The 26600-nt window shown below is 38.3% G+C and overlaps 1 protein-coding gene across 2 annotated transcripts; it reads left to right on the top strand.

The window, feature by feature from the left end:
- The first annotated feature begins 1081 nt into the window (after positions 1–1081).
- On the top strand, positions 1082–26600 carry UBA3 (ubiquitin like modifier activating enzyme 3). 2 transcript variants are annotated; one of them, XM_008154155.3, is made up of 18 exons: positions 1082–1145; positions 1328–1369; positions 3022–3142; positions 4644–4724; positions 9659–9741; positions 12007–12087; positions 15739–15782; positions 16399–16463; positions 16757–16912; positions 17631–17733; positions 17871–17984; positions 24007–24060; positions 24565–24601; positions 24687–24768; positions 25088–25188; positions 25307–25370; positions 25464–25518; positions 25836–26600. In XM_008154155.3, the coding sequence occupies exons 1-18, from the start codon at positions 1126–1128 to the stop codon at positions 25922–25924; spliced, it is 1392 nt and encodes a 463-aa protein (XP_008152377.1). In that variant the 5' UTR covers positions 1082–1125; the 3' UTR covers positions 25925–26600. The 2 variants fall into 2 exon arrangements, with proteins under 2 accessions (XP_008152377.1, XP_008152378.1); XM_008154156.3 differs by lacking the exon at positions 1328–1369.

Raw genomic sequence — 26600 nt, 5'->3', positions numbered from 1 at the left:
CAAGGCTCCATGAAAACATTCTGAGAGACAAACAAGTTGAGAAGAATGCAGCCTTGCCCTGCTTTAAAAAATCTTGCAATGTAGTGAACACACTAACTTAAATACCAAAGAGTGAGAGGACTACTATCTATAGATGTGCCAGGCCTTGGTGCTGAGTTACAGGAAGTCAGAGGGTGTGGAAGAGTTCCCTGGGGTTTACAAATTTCAAGAAGCTGCACTGTGGGTAAGCTGAATAAATGATCTTGGTCAAGACCAACATAGGAGCCCCAGTAGGGCCCACATTTGTTGGAGAGATCAGTGACCTTTAGGAACTGTGATCAAGAACTGTTACCTTTCAATTGCTCAGTATCGCATGACCATAAGCCATCAGTGTGTGTTAGTAATAATGTGATTACTCATTGATCATAAGTAATTAATATTCAGTAAACATTTGTTCAGTGTAATTTTATTTATTTGTCCAAACACCCAAAAAGGTTTAAAAATAACAAAAGAGCTCTGGCCAGTGTGGCTCAATCATGGAAAGGTCGCTGGTTCAATTCCTGGTCAGGGCACATACCCAGGTTGCAGGTTCGATCCGCAGTTAGAGTGAGAGTAGGGGGCAACTGATGGATGTTTCTCTCTCTCTCTTCTTCCTCTCCCTTCCTCTCTCTCTAAAAAAATCAATAAAGACATATTTTAAAAATAATGTAAAAATAAAAAAAGAAATAGGGAAAAAAGCCAGGTATAGTGGTACAGAGCATGAACTGCTTCTCCCTCTCCCAAAACGTTAAATATGCTTCTCTTTCTAGTTGGATTATAATTACAAACCCCACTGGGGCATCAGCGAAGTCCGCCCCGCCTCTGCCCCACAGGCCCCGCCCCCCCCAGCCCCGCCCACGCCAGCTCCGCCCTCTAGCTCCCACCAACCCCGCCCTCCGGCCTCCGCCCCCACGCATTGCCCGCCGCTGCCCCACAGGCCCCGCCCTCCGGCCCCCATCAAACCCCGTTGTCCGCTCCGCCCCCACGCATTGCCCGCCTCTGTCCCACAGGCCCCGCCCTCTGGCTCCCACCAACCCCGCCCCCGGCCCCGCCCCCACGCCTGGCCCCGCCCGCCGTGGGGGCACCTGGGAAGAGGCGGAGAACAATATGGCGGATGGCGAGGAGCCGTAAGTACCCGGGCAATTCGGGCACCGGCCGGGCTGGGTTGTGACCGAGCGCGGCGGTGGGCGGTCGCCGCCGCCACCCGGGGTCCCCCCACCCCCCGCTCCGTCTCCTCGCCCCCCGTCCTCTCGCGGCGCCCAGTGTGTAGCGTGATGCTGACCCTTCTTTTATTCTCTCTTTCTTTTAGGGAGAAGAAAAGAAGGAGAATAGAGGAGCTGCTGGCTGAGAAGTTAGTGCTGCCGGGAGGCCGGGGCCCTCTCCGGGGACCCCCGCCTCCCCTCTCCCCAGGCCTAGGGGACCAGCCGCAGCGGGCCCGGGGGGCTGGGAGGGGGGCACCCGGAGCACAGGCCGCGCGGTCTCGGCCCCCGCCCGGGCCCGGCCGGTGCTGGACCGCAGGTCTGGGGACCACCTGGCGCCCCTCTTCCAGCGTCCCCGTGGTCAGAGACGTGACCTTGGGAAAGGGGATCTTACTTGCACACGAAACGAATACTGGCCGTTCGTAAACACGGAGACAGTCTTAATTGCAGACTTTGAGAACTTTCTGTGGTATCGGACTAAGCACTCGTGTCATTTCTGCAGAATAATTGGCTCCTAAAGGGGTGCTGACTCCAAAGAACTTGCTTTGCCCGTTTACCACACGCCCTGCTTCTGTCAGGTGCTGTTTTGTCGGTGAGACGGGTGTAAACAGCGCCCACCCGGCCCACGCGGCACCGTCGCTGCTCCTGCGGCGGCGGCGGTGGGTGTGGCGAGTCTGGCCCGTCGGGGCCAGTTCCCCCGGCGGAGCTTTAGGCTGGAGGTGTCGCCCTCGAGGTGGAATTGCGATTGCAAGGGGACAGGCCTGGCAAGCTTCTGTTCACACTTCTTCCCGCCTTTCCTTCCCACGTTTGCTTAAAACGATAAAGTTTGAATCCTTACACTGTTACATGCCAAGTATTGTACTAAGGCCTTTTATGTGGATTCCCTCATTCTTACCCTAAGTAGCTATAAAAATCTATAGGTGAGTTTTATGGCTGTTAAGTAATCTGCTCAAGGTCACAATGCTATTAATTATGGAGCCAAATGAGCTGTAATATCAAAACCCAAGGTCTTTATTGCCAGGCCATACTTATTGGTCCCTTTTGTAAAAATTGGATATTAATAATATATTTGAATGTAGAAGTTGTGGAGTTACAGGAAATTAGAAAACTAAAAATCATTACAAAGTAGGTAGAGGAGTCCAGTCTTAGAACACACTCAGTTGTGTGATATAAAAGATTTCAAATGCTTATATGTGGCATAATTGTAACCTAAAACTTTTTGTGTTCAGTGGCAACAAAAACCATCTCATACTTTTAAAAGAGATTCTTTTTTGAAAATTGGGACCTCTGTTTCAGATAAAAATGTATGAAAAATTCCTTTCATCAAAGATCTTTAAATCACATCTTTCAAACTTGGAAAGGACACAGGAGTTATGTTAGATATGAACCATCACAATTCTGAAAGTGGAGTTACATATTTATTTTCCTCTTATAACATATTTCCTGACCCAAGTGTGTTGAAGGAACAGATTGGGGAAGTTTGCATTGACCTTTTATAAATTCCAAATGTATAAAAGCCCATTTCTCACTGATTAAGCAATATCCTACGTTTGATTTTGGCTTGCTTTAGGAACCCAGAAACAGGTAGACTGATTTATTTAATCAAACACATGCAATTCTTACCTTTAAATAAATTATAATAGCCAAGAAAAAAATTAAAAGCATAAGCATAATCTCATTAAATAATTCCTCTTTTATTTGAGCAGGTCTGGTGTTACCTTTTCTTTTGGGGAAGCCATAATAGTTGTAGGTGTGGTTTTTTTCATACTGATCTGTGCAGCTGAATTTACTGTGTTCTGTGCAGAATGGCTGTTGATGGTGGGTGTGGGGACACTGGAGACTGGGAAGGTCGCTGGAACCATGTAAAGAAGTTCCTCGAGCGATCTGGACCCTTCACACACCCCGATTTCGAACCGAGCACTGAAGTGAGAAACATTTATTTTTATTTTTAAATAACTCCTCTAATAGTTTTGTTTGAAAAATAAGATGCTTTCTTTTTCACTTGCTCTAATAGTAAAAATACTAATAAAATTGTGTAAGTTATCTTGAAATACTAAGTTGAATATTTGCAACTGATTTTATTTGAGTGGCTAATATTTAAGTCATTTTTACATTTTTCATGTAATACGTTGATTTTTTTTTAGTAAAATAACTATAATCTCATTTAAAATTCTAACTTATACTTCACTTTAAATTTGTTTAAAATGATTTCTGAGACATACTCCCCTTTTTAGTTTTGCTCTTAGAAATTGCTTTTGATAGGAAGATAGGTATGCTTGTTTAAATTTTGGAATTCAACTGAGCATCTTTACTTAGGATTGAGTATAACTAATTGCATGTTAAAAATTATATGAGTTCTGTAAAATAGGAATGGAATTTTGGACAGATGGTGTCTGACTTAAAGCAAATGTTCAATTAGATAAGACATTTTTTATTACAAGGTAGAAAAAGTATCCTTTTTAGTAAACTTTTATGTCATTTCGTGTGTGTAAAGGGGATACTGTTTTGAAATAAAAATATTGTGCTCCTCCTAGAATTAAGGTACAAACTCTTGGATTTGACCAGTGTCTCATCTGAATTACTTTTCTCTCCTTTAGCCTTTGGTCAGAATTGACAGTGTTCTGCCTTTCGTTGGATCTATCTTTCCTGTGCTTTTTATTTATTTATTTATTTTTTGCCTGATATATTTAAGATACTTTAGTTAAGTGATTGTTTCAAATTGTATTTCTGTTGATATACAACTTTCTAAGAATTTTATCTGTTTTTTTTATTCCTGAGACCTTTAAACACCTTGTGCAGTGTTTGATCCCAGTTCTTAAGATTTTTATAATTTTCTCTTTTTAGGAAGCCAGTTAAATAATGAATTTGATGCTTTCCATCCCCTTTCAAGATGAAAAAAAAAGATAACCTTTAACTAGCCATAGTTTTTCTTTTTTATTTTATTTTTATTATTATTTAATATATTTTTATTGATTTCAGAGAAGAAGGAAGAGAGAGATAGAAACATCAATGATGAGAATCATTGATCGGCTGCCTCCTGTATGCCGCCTACTGGGGATCAAGCCTGCAACCTGGGACATGCACTTGGCTGGAATTTAACCTGGGACCCATCAGTCCCCAGGCTGACGCTCTATCCACTGAGCCAAACCGGCTAAGGCCATAGTTTTTCTTTTTAGAAATAACCTTTAATTTCAAACAATAAGAGTCAATGAAACACATTGAAGTTGAAATGCTCTGAAATCATTAGGGTTATAGAATTTCTGATTCTACCTTGCTCATAAATTTAAAAGAGTTTATTAAATAGAAAGTCTCCTCTTGATCCTCATTTGCATTTTTCTTGGGAACATCAGAAATTATGGCTTGTTGTGTTAATGGTACTTACGTTTTTTATAACTAGGTTTTAATATGCCTTTTCATTCTTTACAGTCTCTCCAGTTTTTGTTAGATACATGTAAAGTTCTAGTCATTGGAGCTGGCGGCTTAGGATGTGAGCTCCTGAAAAATCTGGTAATATATATATGTAAATATATATATACATGCATGTGTATATAATATGTGTTTTTTCTCCTTCGTGGTAATTTTCCTTTTCTGTCATACTAGGAAATTTATTTATTATGATTATTAACCTCTGTCTTGAGCCTTTGTTAGATAAGTTTAGCAAGTCAGCTTCCAGACAGTCTTAAATTATAAAGTGCTCAACATAAAGTCATGGATAGACATTCTTCTGTTTTCTTCTCTGCTCTTTATCAAAGAAATCTTTGTGCATCCTCTTGCAAAGCACTCATTGATTTCAAATAACAAAACTGGAAATTCGTATTTTAACATGCAATTTGCAAGTATTGATTATTTCTTTTGCTCCTTAAGATAACCCACTTAGATAGATAGGGCATTGGCTCATGTTATATACTAGTAGATGGAGATGTGGTTCTGAGAGGTTACATGGTTTACCTTGCTGTTTTGGATGATAGTGATGGGCCTGGGATCTAATCCAGATGATCAGTTCTTAGGTGTTCACTGAACCATGTTTAATTTGTTTTTAACGACTATCATTTTAAGAGAGGGTACTGTTATTGAAACTATTTCATATACTGGTTTGAAATCCATAATTTGTGATTTAATTAATTAGTTTCATTGACTTCCGATAACCACAAAGTAGCTTTTTTTTGACAAGTATCAGTTTATTTAACAAAGATGGATAGTAGTAGAATTGATTGAGAGCTGACATATGTCAGGCTTCTACTGATGTGTAGAAAAGTGGAAATACTTGAGTAGACTCCTTAGAAAATGAAGTGAGTAAAAGAACCAGATAAAATACCTAAAAAGTCAGCCATGTTGCTAAAGTTTAAATATAAACAGCCATGTTAATTTTGCTAGGAAGCACTAACATCACTCCTAGCGAAACTGCAAAAACTTAATACCCTTCATGGTACTTAGTGCTGTGCTGGTTCTGTGGGGACTGTAGATCATCATGGTCTCTGTCCTTAATGAGTGTGAAGTTTCATTGGGGAGACAACTCACACAAAATAAATAGCATATGTGTGATGTGCTCTGTGGGGTACCCAAATGTCAGTACCGTATCAGATATAAATACTCAGCAGTGTGAGAACCAGAGTTCTAGAAGGGAAGGGTGGGTAGTGGTTTTGATGGGCATTGCATGCACATATTCCCTAATTTTTAACCTTTTCCGTTTTGAAGCTGTTATTTGAAAAGGAGATATATACTCATTTTAAATGTAAAGTAATTGGAGATTAGATCTGAAGACTAGTCATCAAGCAACTTTAGGTGGCCATGTTATTTATTGCATTGTAATACACTCTTACACAAAAGAAGAAAATAGGGTTTTTAATTTTACCACTTGTTACTTTGCTTATTTCAGTACGTAAGAGATACACGTCTTTTTTTTTTTAATATTTTATTGATTTTTTTACAGAGAGGAAGGGAGAGGGAGAGAGAGTTAGAAACACTGATGAAAGAGAAACATCAATCAGCTGCCTCCTGCACACCCCCTACTGGGGATGTGCCCGCAACCAAGGTACATGCCCTTGGTTGGAATCGAACCCGGGACCCCTGAGTCCACAGGCCGACACTCTATCCACTGAGCCAAACCGGTCAGGGCATATCTTTTTATAAATTGATTGTAAGCCCCCCAAGGCTCATTGTTAAAAAAAATATGACAATATTAATATTATTTAATTGCTACTTAGAGAGGAAGGGAGAGAGAGAGAGAGAAACATCTATGTGAGAGTGAAACATCAGTCTGCTGCCTCTTGCATGCCGTCTACCGGGATCAAGCCCACAAACCAGGCATGTATAGCATTGAACAATATAGACAGGTATTTGTGGGGCTTACATTTTAGTGGAAGGAGAAAGATAAGTAAAATACATAGTATGTCAGATGATGATAAATGTTTTGGAGCAAGGAAAGATGAAATATAGGTAGCCTGGTAGAAAGGGAAAGGGTTTATGAGGTGCTATTTGAGCAAAGAGGTGAACAAGAACATTCTAGACAGAGGGAACAGCAGGTGCAAAAGCAGTGAAGTGGGAGCATGACTGTCCTGTTCAAGGACAGCAAGGAGGTCCTTATAGCTAAAGCAGAAGTAGGTAAGGGAAGTATTTTCGGAGAGGATATAGAGGTAATGGGAGATGGAGATGTTTGAAATTAATACCACAAGAGGCATTGGAGGTTACTGTAAGAACTTAGTCTTTTTCTCTGAGTCAGAATGTCATTGGGGAGAGATTTAGGCAGATGAGTTGACTTGATCTGACTTTTAACCTGGATCACTGTGGCTGATGTATTTAGAAAAGACTGAAGGAGGAATAGAGGAGGAAGCTGAGAGGCTAGGTAAAAGGTGGTTGCAGTCATCTAGGCCAGAGATGACTGACTTAGGACAGGGTGGTAGCGTTGGAGGTAGTGAGAGGCAGTCAGAAGATGAAGTCAGCAGGATTTGCTAATGGTTTGGTTGTGGGACAGGAGAGAAAGGGAGGAGTCAAGGATGACACAAGGGTGTTGCCCTGAGCAACTGGAAAGTTGGATTTAGCATTCACTGACATGAGGCTGGGAGAAGGACAGATTCGGTGGGGTTGGTGAAAAAGATGGTTGAGTTTGGTTTTGGAAACTGTTGAGATGTATGTTGGATATGCTTATATGATTGTCTGAAGAAGAAGAAGAAAAAAAGATTGTCTGAGATCACCAGAACTAAGCACAAGGGCTCTCAAGAATCTAGCCAGTAAAGCAGGAGGAAAACTGAATGCGGTAAAGTGTACAATTCTCATGCGTGTAGTGACCAAGTGAAGAGTGTGTTCTTAGGAATTGATCCACACAGTGCCAAATACTAGTACTTGACAGGTCAGGTCACTGGAGGTGGCAACATGTTTAACCAAATATAGCAGGCTAATTTTTAAAATAAATATATTTTTATTGATTTCAGAGAGGAAGGGAAAGGGAGAGAGAGAAACATCAATGATGAGAGAGAATCATTGACTGGCTGCCTCCTGCACGCCCCACACTGGGGATAGAGCCCGCAACCTGGGCATGTACCCAGACCGGGAATTGAACTGCAACCTCCTGGTTCATAGGTCAACACTCAACCACCGAGCTACGCTGGCTGGGCTAGCAGGCTAATTTTTAAGTTGATAATTTTGTATGGCCTGCAAATGATGTTGTAAATATCCAAATGGCCCTTGGCAGAAAAACGGTTCCTCACCCCTGGTTAGAGTATAAGCACCAGAGGGAGTTTGAGAAAGCAAGTATAGACTTGTTTGGTTATAGACTAAAACAACTCTTTTGAGGATTTCTTGTAACCATAGGGGAAGAAAAATGGGAAAATTATTAACAAGTGATTTAATTCGATCACTTACACTGACCAAGACCAGAAAAGTATAATTAATTAATGAAACTTATTTTTTTTCCATCTTTTGCTTCTGGTAAATTTGAGCAGTGGTTGTACTGTTAGAATGCAGGACATTATCACTGACACACAAAAGTTTTTTTCTAGCTGTTTTGATTGCTTATTCTTTTTAAAAATATATGTTTTTATTGATTTCAGAGAGGAAGGAAGAGGGATAGAGAAATAGAAACATCAATGATGAGAATCATTGATTGGCTGCCTCCTGCATGCCCCCTACTGGGGATCGAACCCACAACCTAGGCATGTGCCCTTGGCTGGAATCGAACCTAGGACCCTTCAGTCCGCAGGCCAACGCTCTATCCACTGAGCCAAACCGGCTAGGGCTGATTGCTTATTCTTGACTTAATACTTTTGTTGTTGTTAATCCTTATCCAAGGATTTTTTTTTAATATATTTTATTGATTTTTTACAGAGAGGAAGGGAGAGAGATAGAGAGTTAGAAACATCGATGAGAGAGAGACATCGATCAGCTGCCTCCTGCACACCCCCCACTGGGGATGTGCCCACAACCAAGGTACATGCCCTTGACCGGAATCGAACCTGGGACCTTTCAGTCCGCAGGCTGACGCTCTATCCACTGAGCCAAACCGGTTTCGGCGGATTTTTTTTTTTTTAATTGAATTTTAGAGAGAGAAGAAGGGAGAGAGTGAGGGGTGGGGAGAGAGAGAAACATTGATTGGTTGCCTCCCACACCCGAGCAGGGCAGATCAAATCTGCAATTCAGGTACATGCCCTTGATCAGGAATAGAGCCCGAGACCCTTTGGTGTGCGGGATGACGCTCTAACCCTGGAGCCACAGCGGCCAGAGCTTGACTCAATACTTTTAAGATATTTCTTTTACATGTGCAATGTATCTGTGTGTGTGTGTATGACATATGTACCTTATAATAGTTATTTCTGAATGGTGCATGCTTAATGTTATATAAACTAAGATAAAGCTTATATGAATTGCTTATGACAATATTCTAAAAAAAGACTAGTAAGTGCAATTAATTAGTAAGATTAGTAAAATTAAAGTATTGAGCAGTAGCAAAGCAATAAACTTTACAGATGTGTTTATGAGATTATAAAACAACTAGAAATTTTGAATTGTTCTCTTTTGGTTATAGACCAGTGTTCGGCAAACTCCTTAGTCAACAAGAGCCAAATATCAACAGTACAATGATTGAAATTTCTTTTGAGAGCCAAATTTTTTAAACTTAAACTTCTTCTAATACCACTTCTTCAAAATAGACTCGCCCAGGCTGTGGTATTTTGTGGAAGAGCCACACTCAAGGGGCCAAAGAGCCGCATGTGGCTCGTGAGCTGCAGTTTGCCGACCACGGTTATAGACTAAAACTGAGCAGTTACACATTTTGACATTTCCAAGAACATAAATGTTATATATACTTTGCAAGTCTATTTAACAATTGAATATAATTATGCAGAATTTATTATTGAGAATTTGTAGATTTAGGACTACCTTGAAAATAAATGTCAAATTTTTCAAATGTGAGGGAATTGCTGCTTATTTGGATTTTTTTATTCCCACAGGCTTTGTCTGGTTTTAGACAGATTCATGTTATAGACATGGACACTATAGATGTTTCCAATTTAAATAGGCAGTTTTTATTTAGGTAAGTTTTAATGTCCTAACAGAAATTTCCAACAGGTTTATGTGATTTGGGGGTGATTGTGCTCTGAAGACACAAAGTTCAGCCTCCTCCTACTGGTGATTTCATAAGAGAACAGCAGCTGGAATATTAGGCCCTAGTGAGATACACTGGTGGGGACACCGAGCCAAAATCTGAGTGGTGACTCTGGGACAATGAAGTTGTGATGGAATTGGAGCTTTTTACAGAAGGGGAAAGGAAATGAAGAATGAAGTAGAAAAGGCCAGGAGCAATTGAAATGGAAGAAAGGGATAATTACCTTAGAGTCTAAGGCTTGGACATACATGAAATACAGAATCCTCTAGGAATGGTTTGTTAGAGATAATTTTGAGAACTGGAAGTGGCACACATATGTAGTTCTGAGGAAAAGTTCATTAATAAATTTTAGTATGTAACATTTAGGGGTTTGAGTGGCTAGATAAAAGTGTCTGTTAACTAAAGAATTATAGATGTGGAGAGATAATGAGCTACTTTTCTTTCTCCAGTGATTAGGTTACTGACAGAAAGCAATCACTTAGTCCTGGGTATACAGGGTGAAGTTAGGTTAGCAGAAAAGAGAAAGATTTAGGATAGGCATAAAACCTCTAACTTACTTTTGTGGAAGTTCTTAAAGAGATTGAAGAATGGGTTAAACTAAGTCAAGTTATTGAAATGTTGTTACAATGTGAACTCTTCATTTAACTTTTATTTCTTTATATTTTAACCCTTGAAATTTCTCTTCTCTATAGAAAAGGTTTTTTTTTTAATAAATATGTTACTGACCTCGTTGATGCATATTATTTTATTTTCTAAATATATTTATTTATTTTTTTTTAATTAAAAAAATCTTTTACAGAGAGGAAGGGAGAGGGATAGAGAGTTAGAAACATCAATGAGAGAGAAACATCGATCAGCTGCCTCCTGCACACCCCCTACTGGGGATGTGCCCACAACCAAGGTACATGCCCTTGACCGAAATCGAACCTGGGACCCTTCAGTCCGCAGGCTGACGCTCTATCCACTGAGCCAAACCAATCAGGGCTCTATAGAAAAGTTCTGGTGTCCTTGCCAGTCTAACTAACTTTGGTGTATAAATGTTCTAAAAAAAAACACTATTGAATTAATTGGTTATCATCATAATGGCCATGCCCGTCTATTTGTGGCTAAAATAATGAATGAAGATTTTTAAAAATGTATATATGAGAGAAACATCAACGATGAGAGAGAATCATTGATCAGCTGCCTCTTGCATGCCGTACACTGGGGATCGAGCTGTAACCTGGGCATGTGCCCTGACCGGGAATTAAACCATGACCTCCTGGTTATAGGTCGACGCTCAACCACTGAGCCTGCTGGCCGGGTTCTTTAATATTCCAATTTTAAATAAAATATTTCTAATCACATTGATTTTTAAAATTTTATTATTTTTAAAGTGTTTATTCTGTACTTACATATGAAGGAGATAAGAATATGGTCATTTTTTCCCAGGTGTTCAGTCCAGTGGGTATGACAGACCTATGTATATAGCAAAAATAGGTTGTAAAAAAGTAGTAATGAAGCACTTACTATGTATATATTTGGGAATGATTTCTGTGAGGAGAATGAGGAAGTACTAGGAAAGAATATGTCATATGCATTGAGATTAGAAGAGAGATTGTGGTTATTATCTAGGAGTGATCTTTTGAGGCCTTGTATTGTTAGCTTCATGAAAATATTAGTGACATTTAAATTTTAGATAATGCCTTTGGAATTACTCCTTTTTCAAAAATGGGATTTCAGCTTATTACAGGACACAAAATTTATTACGTACTTGTGGTAAGTGAAGGTTCCTGCATCCCTAGAATGAATCTCATTGTGTATATTTCAGCCAAGACCTGCATAGTAACATCTTGAAGTTCTGGGATTCAGGGTAGATACTTAGAAGGCCCTAGGCCTGGGATAATTATTTTTTTACTTTGAGAAATGCTACAATGAGAAATGGCCAGGAAACATGCCATTATTATGCTTTACCTAAGGGAATAAAACTCTCTTTTTCATCTAAATTCTTAGACTTGTCAGTACTTAATTTGGAACATTAATAAGGTTTGACATTTTGATTGTTCATCCCAAATACTTAGATACAAATATTTCTTCTAAATGTCCTCTAATTAAACTCAACATGGATATTTTTATGTTTGAAATTATGTAGCTCATCTAGATTTATATCATGAATAATCATGAATAATAATTGAAATATAATTTTTCCTATAGGCCTAAAGATGTTGGAAGACCTAAAGCTGAAGTTGCTGCAGAATTTCTAAATGACAGAGTTCCTAATTGCACTGTAGTTCCGTATCCTTTTCACACACAAAAAAATTACTTGATTTTGTGAAGCTTTTGTGAGTTTTTCTGTACTATGAAAGACAGATGTAACACAGAATACAGATAAGCAAGAAGAATATCAGTAGCAGTAAGTTATTACCGAGCTATCTGCTGATAACATTTTGCTCTATCTTCCAGTGTTTTTTGTAAGGTTGTATACATTTTTTATACTAATTTTTAAATTAAGCTTCTTTTAACCAGTTCTGTTGTTTATTCTGCATTATTGCCCTTATGTTCAGTATCAGCTGCATATCTCCTCTCCTAGACTCTAAGCCCCTAGGTTGGATCCAATTAATTTTTGTGTCTCCTTAAAGTAGCAGACAAAAGAGAGAGTCAGTATATTATTAATCAAATGGAAGTGTGTCAGAGTCAGATTATTTTTATAAGAAGTATGTTTTTAAAAAGTATTCACTCTCTTGGTTTTCATACCTTTAGATCGGGAATTTTTAGTATTTTATAGAAATTCAGGAGATGGGATTTGCTGTATAGAAAATCCTACAGGATACAAAGTTAGCATACAAAATTCAATTATATTTCTGTGAACTAGCGGTGAACATGTGAAAACTGAAATTTAAAATACAATGCCATTTATAACCACATAAAGAAAAACACCTTAGTTGTGAATATAATAAGTATATGATTTATATGCTGAAAACAGTGAAATGCTGATGAAAGAAATCAAAGAAGATCTAAATAAATAGAGATTTCATGTTTAGGAATTGGACAGTTCAACATAGTAAAGATGTCACTTATCCCCAAATTTGTATCTAAGTTTAACACAATCTGCCAAAATCCCAGGAAAATTTTTGTCAGTACAAACCAGATTATTCTAAAATTGATATAGAAAGACAAAGGAATACCTAAAATGCTGGGGGGAAAAAGTGGGAGGGGTTACTATCTAATTTCAAGACTTATTATGTAGTTACAATAATCAAGACTGTAGGATTGCCAGAGAGAGAGACACAGATCAGTAAAACAGAGTAGACAAGACAGAAATAGCCCTATGCAAGTATGGCCAATTGATATTTGACAAAGGGTCAAAAACAATTTAACAGAAGAAGGATAATCTCTAACAAATTGTGGGCCAGTGGATAGCCATAGATAAAAAAAATGAATCTCGACCTAACCTCAAAAAGTAACTCAAAATGGATTAAAGGTTTAAGTGTCAAACGTAAAATTGCAAAACTTTGGAAGATAACAGGAGAAAATCTTTGGGATCTAGGTTTTGGTGACGTGTTCTTTGACCACATTAAAGGCATGATACATAAAAAATTTGATAAATTGAACAAAATTAAAACTTTTACTTTGTGAAGGAGGATGAAAAGACAAGCTGCAGATTGGAGGATACTTATGAAGCAGGTATCTGACAAAGGACTCTTGGATTTGTAAAGAAGTTTCAAAACTCAACAGTAAAAATAATGCAATTAGAAAATAGACAACAAAGAAAGATGTTACACTAAAGATGGTGAAAAGCACATGAAAAGATGTTCAACATCACTACCTATGAGAAATCCAAATTATGGCCAAATTGAAATATTACCATTCAACTATGAGACTATCTAAAATTAAAAATTTTAATTATTTAAATATTTAATAATTTAAAAAATGCTGGCAAAAGTACAGAAGAACTGGATTGCTCATTGCTGGTGGGAAATGTAAAATACTATAGCCATCTGGAAAGTAGTTTGTTTCTGAAAAATCTAAACATACACTTTCCATATCACTCAGCAGTTTCATTCCTGGGCATTTAGCCTGCATAAAAACTTGTTCTCGATTGTTCAGAACAGCTTTATTTGTAGTAGCCCAAAACTGTAAACACCAAAACATCCGTCAAAAAATGAATTGTTTAATGTGATACAGCCATACTATGGAATAATACTCAATATAAAAATATACCAACTATGAAACGTAATAGTTTGGATGGATATCAAGGCCATTATGCTGTATGAAAAATGCCAATCTCAAAAGGTCATCTGTTGTATGATTCTCTTTATATAACACTTCAAATGACAAAATTATAGAGATGTAATAAATCGGTAATTGTCAGAGGTTAGGCATGGTGGGGGCAGGGAAGGTGTGACTCTGAACAGGTAGCAGGAGGGAGATCTTCGTGCTGATTGATTGTGTGTCTAGACTGGTGGTTACACAAGTCAACACATGACAGAATGATACACACTTGTACCAATGTCCCATTCACGGTTTTGAGATTGTGCTAATGTAAGAAATAACGGGTGGGGGAAACCTGGTGAAAGATGCAGGTTGTACTCTCTTTACAAATCCCTGTGAATCTGTTCTTTCTAAATCAAAGGTATAAAGATGCAAATACAGGCCCCGGTTAAGGAGAAAGAAAAACACATGTACACTGTGTTATCCCCATTATTTAGATCTGGGAAACGGGGCATTTTCTAGAAATCCAGGAGATGGGCTTTTTTGGTCTGGCTCCTTGGGTCCCTCCCTCATTGCTGTTCCTCCAGTGTTTGCTCGGGTACTCTTGATCTTTCTGTTCTAGTTGTCACTTATGTCCTGTTTGCCTAGCTTCAAGAAACAGATCTGAATGGGTGAGGGCTTGTATTGAATTTATTTTTTATAGCTTTGTTTGTAGGCCAAATTTTTATTCCTCTTTTTCCATTTTGCTTTGAAAACATGAATAATTAATTATTATAATTTTAGAGAAGTATAACATATATTATTAAACAAAATTGCTCCATTGGGACAGTTAAATGCTTTGCATGCATATGGGTTGTTACAATGGTAAGTGCTATGATTGGTTGATGCCCAGCCAGTTTTGAAGGGGTTCCTTTTGCACCCCCAGGCAGGAGGAGACTGCTGGTAGGGTTTTGTTGGATTAAAGAAAGAGACTTAGAAAACTAGTAACTGAGAGAGGAAGAAAGAATTCTTTCTCCACCCCCCAAAAAACAATAATAACAAATCATTGACAACTGAAAAAGTTGTTTTTTGGGATCTTCTGTGTGTTTTTTTAAAATATTTTTTTATTAATTTCAGAGAGGAAGGGAGAGAGAGATAGAAACATCAGTGATGAGAGAATCATTGATTAGCTGCCTCCTGCACACCCCCTTGGAGACTGAGTCAGGCATGTGCCCTGACTAGAAAACAAACCATGACCTCCTGGTTCATAGGTTGACACTCAACCACAGAGCCGCACCAGCCGGGGTGTGTGTGTGTTTTTTATTAGTTTTGCAGTAACTCTTAAAACCACCCAGCTAGATAGGAACTGTGATGTGCTTGATCCCATCGCTAAATGTTTATGGTTTCTTGGCTTGATGCTGATGGTTGAGGATACACACATTCTGCTTTCCCAGGGCTCAGGATTTGATATAAAAACAAGTAGAACATATTACAGAGTCATAAATATAATTAAATGTTATAGGGGTTCAGGGATGAGAGGGAGACTAAGTAGTTAGGGAGAGGAGTGTTAAAAAGCGGTTTTGTCAGGAAGTGGCTTGTGTTCATTTTGTCATCTTCCTTGAATTCCAATACTTTGAACATTTATGATCTATTTCTTGTTTTAAATATACATTTATAAGTTTTTCCTTATGGTATTTTCAAATTCACTTTATAAATTACAAACTTAGCAGTTCAAGTTCCTTTACTTGTATTCAGACATTTCAACAAGATCCAGGATTTTAATGACACTTTCTATCGACGTAAGTTGTTCTCTTTGAAATTCATCTCTCACTAAATTCTAACTGTTACTTGGTTGGTAGCTATTTGAAGGCTATTCAGTTGTTTTCATCTCTTGGTGTTGCTTTTCAGTAAGGTTGTTGGCGGGTTGAAAAGAGCACAGTGCCATTGTTTTAATTCTTACTTGACGCCAGTAACTGCATTTTGCTGCACTGACTTGAGTAAGGATGATTCAAGGATTAGGAGATGTTTGTGTATGTGTGTGTTATAATAAAAAGTGGATTTTGTTTTTTTGTTGTTGCTGTTAATCCTCACCTGAGGATGTTTTTTCCATTGATTTTTTTTTTTTTTTTTAGATAGAGTGAAGGAAGGGGGAGAGACAGAGAAACATTGATGTGAGAGAGACACATCGATTGGTTGCCTCCTGCATGTGCCCCAACCAGGGCTGGGGATTGAGCCTACAACCAAGGTACGTGCCCTTGACTGGAATGGAACCTGCCCTCAGGCCTGTGCTCTAACCACTGAACAACCCAGCGAGGGCTAAATGTGATTTTTGTGTGTGTGTGTTTTCTTAGAAGGTGTAAATTATGTTGTACCTTGGCACTTTTAAAAACTAAACTTGCATTTTTTTTCTTACAGAATTTCATATAATTGTATGTGGACTGGACTCTATCATAGCCAGAAGATGGATAAATGGCATGCTGGTAAAGACTTCAGTGTTGCAGTTCTCTGAAGTTCTTGCTATTGCTCTTAACACACTGAAAATTAGAATTGCATATCATATTTTTTAAAAATCAGAGTTTAATTTCAGTAAAGTTTATGTACTTGTTTACTGCTATCATTAATTTTTAGGTGAGGACCAATATTGCTAATATCCCTTGATTTGATATATTAATATTCAGTCATGCTATTAATTTGTGGAATTACTTGACAGCATGCTTTATCTTTTGAATTCTTATCCCCTTCTCCTTTTAAACCCTTCAAATAATTTTCCTAGATATCTCTTCTCAATTATGAAGATGGTGTATTAGATCCAAGCTCCATTGTCCCTTTGATAGATGGGGGGACAGAAGGTTTTAAAGGAAATGCCCGGGTAATTCTGCCTGGAATGACTGCTTGTATTGAATGCACACTGGAGCTGTATCCACCACAGGTAACCCTAAAAAGCACCTGCATTTGTTTTACAGTATCTTGGGATGGAATTATGTTGAAATATTAAGTCTATTCAATATTTAGGATTTTTAATTAGGGGTAACCATATTTTTTAAATCATGCTGAGAAGAAAAATGATAAAATATGAAACTTGCTCTATTTGAGGGAAAAATATAGCTTTGATACTATTGTTTTCATAATTTATTTGTATTAATTTTTTATTTGGGAAGTAGGGATTAAGGGATCAGTTTTAAAATTGTATGTTGGATAGAGCTACCATCTGTTTTCCTTGCCTATGATTGTTTCTGGGAAATAAAGATTCCAGGGATGAGAATGATCTTTCCAAAGATGAGGCTCTTTCATCTATGTATCCACTTTAGAGGACAGTTAGGATTTTGATCTATTTATGAGTATTCACTTGGAATTAATTTCATTCTGTGAATTTGCTTCTGTTTTATACCTTCAGATTTAGATCATAACAAATTTGAGAATTTATTCAGCATATTTCTTACACAGTCTAACCAAGTTAAATTTACATGGGAAAACCTGAGTGAAGTGACTCAGATACTTTTAGAAATCTTAATGGTATAAAAGTTGTGTTTCTGTAAGTGGAGGGTTAAGGTGAATTAAAACAAACTGTTACAAATAAATCATAAGTACAAGTTAAATTTTAAAATAAGTCATTGTTTTAAACCCACTAAAAAGGGCTTGGTTTTTAGGTTAATTTTCCCATGTGCACCATTGCATCTATGCCCAGGCTACCAGAACACTGTATTGAGTATGTAAGGCTACTGCAGTGGCCTAAGGAGCATCCTTTTGGAGGTAAGGAACCTAATTTCATAATCCAGAGTTACATGAAGTATTTATTCGTCTATATTATTCATTTGGATAATTACATAAAAACCAAGTTGATTCATGTTTCTGTTTCTGTTTTTCTTTCCTCTGTTTTCCCCTAACAGAAGGGGTTCCATTAGATGGAGATGATCCTGATCATATTCAGTGGATTTTCCAAAAATCCCTAGAGAGAGCATCACACTATAACATTAGGGGTGTTACATATAGACTCACTCAAGGTAAGTTAGCAAATTGCCATGAATAATGATTTGGGACGATCCTTTTTTACTGGCTGGGGATACTTTGGAGGAAATAAATGATAAGTTATTTGAGACTCTACCACCCATTTGAAGTTCAGTAAAGGTACCGTGGGAATAAAGTTTTCAGATGCCCCACAGTTGGAAATGAGTTCAGCAGAATCCATACTACTACTTAGCTAGAAGACTTTGATAAAATCATTGAATCTTATCTACCTAGTATTGGAAATTGACTCATTCACTTTATCATTCAATGAAGAGCAATTTATCACCTCCTGGGGCAGTCTGTTTCACACTTGGACAAGACTGTTAGAAAATCACTCTATATATTGAGCAGAAATCTCCATCTTTAGTTTGGTCTGAGTATTGTCCCAGTGTATACCATATATGTATAAACCTAACTCCCTTAAGTAATAGCACTTAACACATTGAGAACCCTGGTCACATTCCCTCCAAATCTTTATCACTGCCATGAACCTCCCTAGTTCCTTTAATCCTTTGATATGCGTCTGACTTTTAAGTCCCCATCATGTTGTTTTTCTATAACCATATTTCAGTTATCCATAGTTCTCTTAACTAGGTTAGAATCTACATAGAATATATAAAATATTCTTATTTAAGATAACAGCCTTCTGATAATTCTGATAATTGATGTAGCCTTAGAGGAGAGTAGGGTTTTTTGTTGTTTACATTGGTCCTATATTTTCAACTTTTTGAGGTAATTGCCCATGAAAATCTAGAAGTTCTTTCATATATGCAATTGCTACATCTCATCTGTAAGACTAAATTGGCAGAGAATTGACGTCTGAATTACACTTCTGATCTGGCCCTAGATTTTAGGTTTTATCTCATTCTATTGGTCAGGCCTTCTTGAGTACTTCCTATTTCTTTGTCTTGTTCACAAGGATGTCATGAAAGACCTTTCCAGATGTTCTAAGCTAGTCAGAGTGACTAAATGAGACTAGTCCAAGAAGACTTGCCTCAGTGAACAATCATAGTGCTCAATCTTAGGGATCAATGCTTCCTGATCTAGGAACTCACAGTTCATCCTTTATAGAATTTTTCCAAGGTCATTTGAAAATTCCATTCTTACTGCTTTTTGCTTCCTGAACTCCCCCTATTCTGACCTGCTTTGTGTTCCTTGACCACAGCAAGCTTATTCCTATGTTAGAGCTCTCATATCCTCCTGATCCCTATGCCTGCACTGCTCTTCCTTGGACCCCTCGAGCCTGGCTGCTTACCCCTCAGGTACCAACCAGTTCTGATCATTCAACTGAAAATGACTTCTTAACCATTCAGTATTTTACCTTTCTATAATTGCTCAGAACTAATGCTAATCTCATTTTCCTGCAAAGAATATTGCATACTCGCACACTCATATACATCCCTGCTCTGGGGCCTTTGCCCTTGCTGTTTAATCTACAGAAATGCTCTTTCCCTAGGTCATTGTATGGCCATCCTTCTCAGGGTTTAGGTTTCAGCTCAAACTATCACCTCCTGAAAAAGGTCTTCCCTGATCATCCCAACTATAACATATACCTCATTTTACTTTTCTTCATAGAACGCTTCAGTATCTGCACTTTGCTAATGTACTTACTTGAATGTTAATCCCCCACATCAGCATGAGAGCTCTATGAGAGCAGGTGTTTTTTTGTTTTGTTTTGTTTTTTGTGTAACACCTAGAACAGTGTCTGGCATATGGTACACATTTGGTAATGGTCTGAATTAATAAATGAATTCAGTTAGTCCTGATGAGGCCCTGGAAACTCTTTATATGTATTCTCATTCATCCCTCTGTACCTTTGAGCAGGGTGCATGCTTTGCAGCCTGGTGATTAAGGTTCTTCACAAGGAGTACAAAGTAAAATGAGAAGTGAAGTCCAGCTTTTTTGAGGGGTAGAGGGTACGGGGAGTCCTTATTATTTTGGCAGTAGGGGCGACCAGGCTGGCAGAGGGGGGCAATTCGGGGTGACCAGGCTGGCGAGGGGGGGGGGGGCGCGGCAGTTGGGGGCAACCTGGCCGGCAGCGAGGGGCAGTTAGGGGTGACCAGGCCGGCATGCAGAGGCAGTGAGGGGTGATCAGGCCAGCAGGGTGGGGCAGTTAGGGGCGACCAGGCAGGCAGGCAGGTGAGCGATTAGGAGCCAGCAGTCCAGGATTGTGAGAGGGATCCTGGATTGGAGAGGGTCCAGGCTGGGCTGAGGGGAATTTCATGCACTGGGTCTCTAGTATGCATATAAGATTTTTGGCTAATCTCTTCTTGGCCCCCTTCCCTCCTACCCTCTGAGATTTGTCTATTCCATGTTTCCATGCCTCAGGTTCTATTTTATTCATCAGTTTATTTTATTCATTAGGATCCTTGTTCATTTATTTTGATTTTTAGATGCAATTGTTGATAGATATGTATTATTGCCTTTTCATTGTTCATATTTTTGGCCTTTTTTTACTTTTCTTCTTTCTCTTAAAGAAAATCCTTCAACATTTCAAGTAATGCTGGTTTGGTGGTGATGAACTCCTTTAACTTTTCCTTATCTGTGAAGCTCTTTATCTGACCTTCAATTCTAAATGATAGCTTTGCTGGGTAGAGTAATCTTGGTTGTAGGTCCTTGCTATTCATCACTTTGAATATTACTTGCCACTCCTTTCTGGCCTGCATAGTTCCTGTTGAGAAATCAGCTGACAGTCATATGGGCGCCCCCCTGTAGGTAACTAACTGCTTTTCTCTTGCTGCTTTTAAGATTCTCTCTTTATCTCTAAACTTTGGCATTTTAATTATGATGTGTCTTGGTGTGGGCCTCTTTGGATTCCTCTTGTTTGGGACTCTGCACTTCCTGGACTTGTAAGTCTCTTTCTTTCACCAGGTAGGGTAAGTTTTCTGTCATTATTTCTTCAAATAGGTTTTCAATATCTTGCTCTCTTCTTCTGGCATCTCCATAATGCAAATGTTGGTACCCTTGAAGTTGTCTGAGAGGCTCCTTACACTATCTTCATATTTTGGCATTCTTTTTTTTTTTTTTCTCTTCTGATTGGGTTTTTTGCTTCCTCATATTCCAAATCGTTGATTTGATTCTTAGCATCCTCAACTCTACTGTTGAGTTCCTGTAAATTATTCTTTATTTCAGTTAGTGTATCCTTTATTTCTGACTGGACCTTTTTCATGTCTTTGAAATTCTCAATAACATCCTTGAAAGTCTCACTAAGTCCATTGAAGCTCTCATTAAGTCATTAAGCAATGTTATAGCCATTGTTTTGAACTTTGTATCTAATAGTTTGCTTGCTTCCATTTCATTTAGGTCTTTTTCTGGAGATTTCTTCTGTTCTTTCATTTGTGATATGTTTCTTTTTGTCTCTGCATTTTGGCTACTTCCCTGTGTTTGTTTCTATGTATTGGTAAAGCTGGTATATCTCCTGGAATTGGTAGAGTGGCCTTGTATAGTAGGTGTCCTGTAGGGCCAGTGACTCAGCCTCCCCAGTCACCTGAGCTGGACAATTTAGGTGCGCCCCTGTGTGGGCTGTGTGCACACTCTTCATGTAGTTGAACCTTGATTGCTGTTGGCGTCACTGGGAGGAATTGACCTCCCTGCCAATTGGCTGTGAGGACCAGCTATGACTACAGCGTGAGAGCTGCTGTGCAGGAAACACCCCTATGGAGCAGGACTTGCTGAAGTGGGGTGTTTGTGATCACTGGGTCTGCTCCTTGAGTGTGTCGCTTGTGAATGTATAGAGTTGTAATCTGGTATGGTCTGATGCTGTCCACTGGGTGCAGTGGCTCTGGAGCCTCCCAGGAGGTGCAAAGTCAGCCACTGCCTGGGTCTGCCCAGCAAGAGTTACAGAGAGATCCAGATTTCTCCTATTTGTATTGGGCTTGGAGGTGCCCAGGTGAGGCCAAGCTGTGAAGCAAGGCAGGCTGTTCCTAGTGCTGAGTCTTGTGCCTCTTAGTAATAGGTTTGGAGCACGCTGATGGCAGTTGCTGCTTGTTTGAGAGATTTTAGGAAAGTCTGAAGCCTGAGCCAGGATAGGCCATTCATATGGAAAAGCCACTGCAAACAGCCTGGGTGGGCCTGCAAGTTGGTTGGGGTGGGGTCTCAGGAAATCACCAGCGTGGAGCCAACAGTGTGAGCCATGCTGATGGGAACTCAGATATGGCTGCCAGTCAGCTCTGTGACAGGGGCAGGGGAGGGAGGTCTCAGCATAGGAACAATGACCCCTTTGAGTACCCTTGCTTGGGAGAAAGCTGCCCCTGAGTTCTTGCTCCAGTGCCAGACAATCCAGTTCCTCCCTGTATGTCCCGGAATCCCTCCTGAGTCGTTGCCCCAGGGCTGGAGCTCAGTGGAAGCAGGACTGTGTAAGTTTGTGTGGTGGCCCTTTAAGAGGAGCTGCCTGGGTCTCCAGCATCTTCCCTGTCACTCAGCAACAATCCCGACTGTTTTTCACAGGCCAAAGTTTTGGGGATTTCTCTTCCCATCTCTGGAACCCTGGGCTGGGGTGTCTGGTGTAGGCCTAGGAACCATGGCTTCTCATGTAATGCCTCTGCAGGGGAGATATCCCAATTGAAAACACACCACACTGCCCGGCTGGTGTGGCTCAGTGGTTGAGCATCGACCTATGAACCAGGAGGTCCTGGGTTCGATTCCCGGTCAGGGCACATGCCCAGGTTGTGGGCTTGATCCCCAGTGCAGGAGGCAGCCAATCGATGTTTCTCGCTCATCATTGATGTTTCTGTCTTTCTCCCTCTCCCTTCCTTTCTGAAATCAATAAAAATATTTTAAAACAACAACAAAAAACCACACCACACATTGGTGTCGGACCAGCTCGTTCTGCGCCTCTGCCCCTCCTACCAGTCTTGATATACTTTATTTCTCTAGTTGTAGGACTTCCATTTAGCCAGATTTCAGGCGGTTCTGACTGATGATTGTTCTGCATTTTAAATGTAATTTTGATGTGGTTATGGGAGGCGGCGAGTACTGGTGTTCACCTATGCTGCCATTCTGGTCCTTACTGTTTGTGACTACCTGCTCTTCCTTTCACTACGCCCTGCTCTTTGTGGCTCCCTGGAGAACATCCAGTTTAACTGTCATCAGGTTAGCTTCTCCCACTTCTGCCTGTAATTATACGTAATCATGGTCAGAATTAACTTTTTAGAAACAGCTTTCCAGACTTAACTGACTTCGTGTCTTCTGAGAAATTTGCCTTTTTTTGAAGTTTTTGAATCCTGCCTACACCAGAAGTCCCATCTTTCGGGGCTCCCTCATACTCTAATTAATATAGGTACTTGCCTTTGTAGTTTTTTTTTCTAAAGTGAACAATTCAAATGTCATAAAATAGAATATTTTCTACTTAAAAAATTGTTTAAGGTAGAGCTTTGTTCATTGCTAATCTGAGTGTTGATATATAAAAAAGTAGGGTAGAAATAGAGAACTGTGCGATAGAGGAGTGCAAGCTGTAGAGTTAAATGAAGATAAGGTAATTCTTGTTCTTCATAGTTTACCCAAACCTTCCTGAGTATAGTGTTATATCATGTATCAGTTAAGATTATGCACTTTGGGGTGATCTGGGTTTCATATACCACCCCAATCACTTACTAGGTGTATAGCTGTAGATGTGATATAATTTCTCTCAACCTCATTTTCCTTGTCCTTAAAATCAGAGTAAGAAGATTAACATAAGGATGTTAGGAAAAATCAGTAATATCTATTTAATTTTCACAATGTTCTTGGAACAAAATAAACACCCTAATTGTTAGCTGTTATATCATGGTCTCATCTATGAAGCTTAGTGAAGAGTTAACTTTTCTTTGCTACTGTAACTTCCGTAAGAATCTGAATATGCTACAAAATGATGGGAATGTGGAAGAAGATTGCTTCATGGTTCAACTTAAGTCTATTTTGTCACTTGAAAGCCTGACACATCAAGTTGTGGAAAATGTTATTTAATAAATCGTATTGCCTAACTTAAGATACCTACTTTTTGAAAGAAATGATCGTGTTTTAATCCGTATGTTTTTTCAGGGGTAGTAAAACGAATCATTCCTGCAGTAGCTTCCACAAATGCAGTCATTGCAGGTGAGGAAAAAAAAGCCATCACTTACTGTTTTCTTGCCTTTAATTTTTGATTCGATATCTAAATTGACATTTCTGCAGCTTCTTGATCTCAGAAAACTGGTGTGATAGGAATGTGATATCTTTTAGTGTGGGTGGTATAATTAAGCTGTCCAAAAAAGAATTAGCTATTAGGCCTTGCATATAATTTGTTTTACATTATATCACATAGTGGTCTGTAGTAAGCAGACATTTTCATACCATTTCTGTTTAATCATTATAACAGGCTGCTCATTAATCTGAAGAGGAAGGAAAACATTACTCTATTACTTGGACTGTCCAAAACAAATATAAAATGTTACTTTTTCAGTGTTTTAAAAATAAGAGCATATAAATTTTAATCTATTTTTAATCAATAGCCTTGTAAATTTATCTGTTCTGATTTACAACTTACTTTCTAAAAAACATCTAATTTTAAATGTTTAATTTTCATTGAGTTAAAGCAGCTTTATTTTCTCCCCTTTTCAGCTGTGTGTGCCACTGAAGTTTTTAAAATAGCCACAAGGTAATGAGTTTTATTTTTAATATGGATGTAAATTTCTGTTTTGATCTGGTTCAGTTATATAAATGTGGACATCTTTTCATTACAGCGCATATATTCCCCTTAATAATTACTTGGTATTCAATGATGTAGATGGACTGTACACATACACATTTGAAGCAGAGAGAAAGGTTAGTAGTATTATACTAATGGGAACTTTTTTTGATCATGCATACTTTGATTTTTAAATATTAATAAATGAAATTGCCCATACCCTAAGTATTATCTAGCTTTCAGAACCTTAGTTACTATATATCTTTTGTAGTGTAGCCTGAAAGAAATAGTATGTAGCAAAGTAATTTAGGAAAAATGGCCTATTATGAAAAGCATAAACATTCGCTCATAGGAAATATGCATGGTTATAAAACAGCTTCATTTTTATTTCATTATTATAAAGAGACTATTATTGGTGCATGTGCCGCTGTGATTTATTGTGTTTCATATATGTAGGAAAACTGTCCAGCTTGTAGCCAGCTTCCGCAAAATATTCAGTTTTCTTCATCAGCAAAACTACAGGAGGTTTTGGACTATCTAACCAATAGTGCTTCTCTGTAAGTGTTCTGGACTTCTGTTATGTTGTAGAAATAATTTTTGAGATTTTAAAACTTTAAAACTAGAATTGTTTTTTAAAAAGTGATCTTTGATTTTTCCCCTCACACTTATATTTAGACAGATGAAATCTCCAGCCATCACAGCAACATTAGAGGGAAAAAATAGAACCCTTTACTTACAGGTGAGAAGTGTTCAGTTTTTATTTCGTTCACAATTACATTAAAAGTCTAATTTCATTTAATGTGTTTTACATTAAAATAATTTTGTTTTCTAGTCAGTAACCTCTATTGAAGAACGAACAAGGCCAAATCTCTCCAAGACATTGAAAGGTATTTTAAATGAGTATATTTAATAATCAACTTCTTTTTTTGGTAAAAGTAACAATTCCTTTTAGATTTGCTGTTAATACCTTCATATAATGATATCATCTTAAATACTTATATCTTTAGAAATAATAGATTTAATTGCTCTTTTAGTAGAATACACGAAAATTTCTAAAGAAATCAAATATATTACTTCCTTTAAACAATATATTTTACTGATGTTTATCTCAACCATAATATTCTATAGTTTGTGTATCTGTGTGTCGTTATCGTTTTTGTTGAGTTTTTTTCCCCCTTGGGTAATGATGTTTTTTCCGTTTTAGAATTGGGACTTGTTGATGGACAAGAACTGGCAGTTGCTGATGTCACCACACCACAGACAGTACTATTCAAACTTCATTTTACTTCTTAAGGAAAATAAATCTGCACATAATATAAAATATATGGAAATACTGTACTTTGTGGATGCTAAGAAATTTATTTTTAGCATTAGTATTGCTGAAATTTGACCTTTTTTCCTTTTTAAATGTAATGAGCCACTCTTTTTTAATAACGTTCCCTTGAAGACAGAATTTGGGGTTGGTGCTTGTAAGCATTTTCATTAATAATATGGGAAATGATGCTTAGAGATTATGAGCAAAATGTATTGCTTCTTTTAGAGGAGACAAACACCCTCTTGTGTGTGGATTTTGTTATTATGGTCAAAGTGCATTCCTCAGTTTTCATTGAGCACCCACATATACAAAGGATGTCCCTTTAAAGAAAATAAGAAAATTATTTAATGTTACAACTTGACATCTGGTGCATATGGAACATAGTCTGTATCTTGCTTGTTTTAATATTCATTTAATCGTGGCTGTTCAAATGAATATTAACTTTTGCAAAGGTTACCTTGCCCATGATAATTTGTAAATGGTGTTAGAGCTGAATACCTGTGCATGGAAATGAGAAATATTTTTATGTGTTTATTTGAGGTGCCATAGAGGCCAGTATATGCAACATTAAAGTCAAGATATGGTTGTTTAAAAGAAAAGTTGTCACTGATGCTTTCACACTATTTATTAATAAAATCATATGTTGTCTACTTT

Source organism: Eptesicus fuscus, chromosome 18, assembly GCF_027574615.1.
Source record: "Eptesicus fuscus isolate TK198812 chromosome 18, DD_ASM_mEF_20220401, whole genome shotgun sequence".
NCBI lineage: Eukaryota > Metazoa > Chordata > Mammalia > Chiroptera > Vespertilionidae > Eptesicus > Eptesicus fuscus.
Note: the sequence above shows the minus strand (reverse complement) of the source record. Positions and strands in the feature narration are given on the sequence as shown.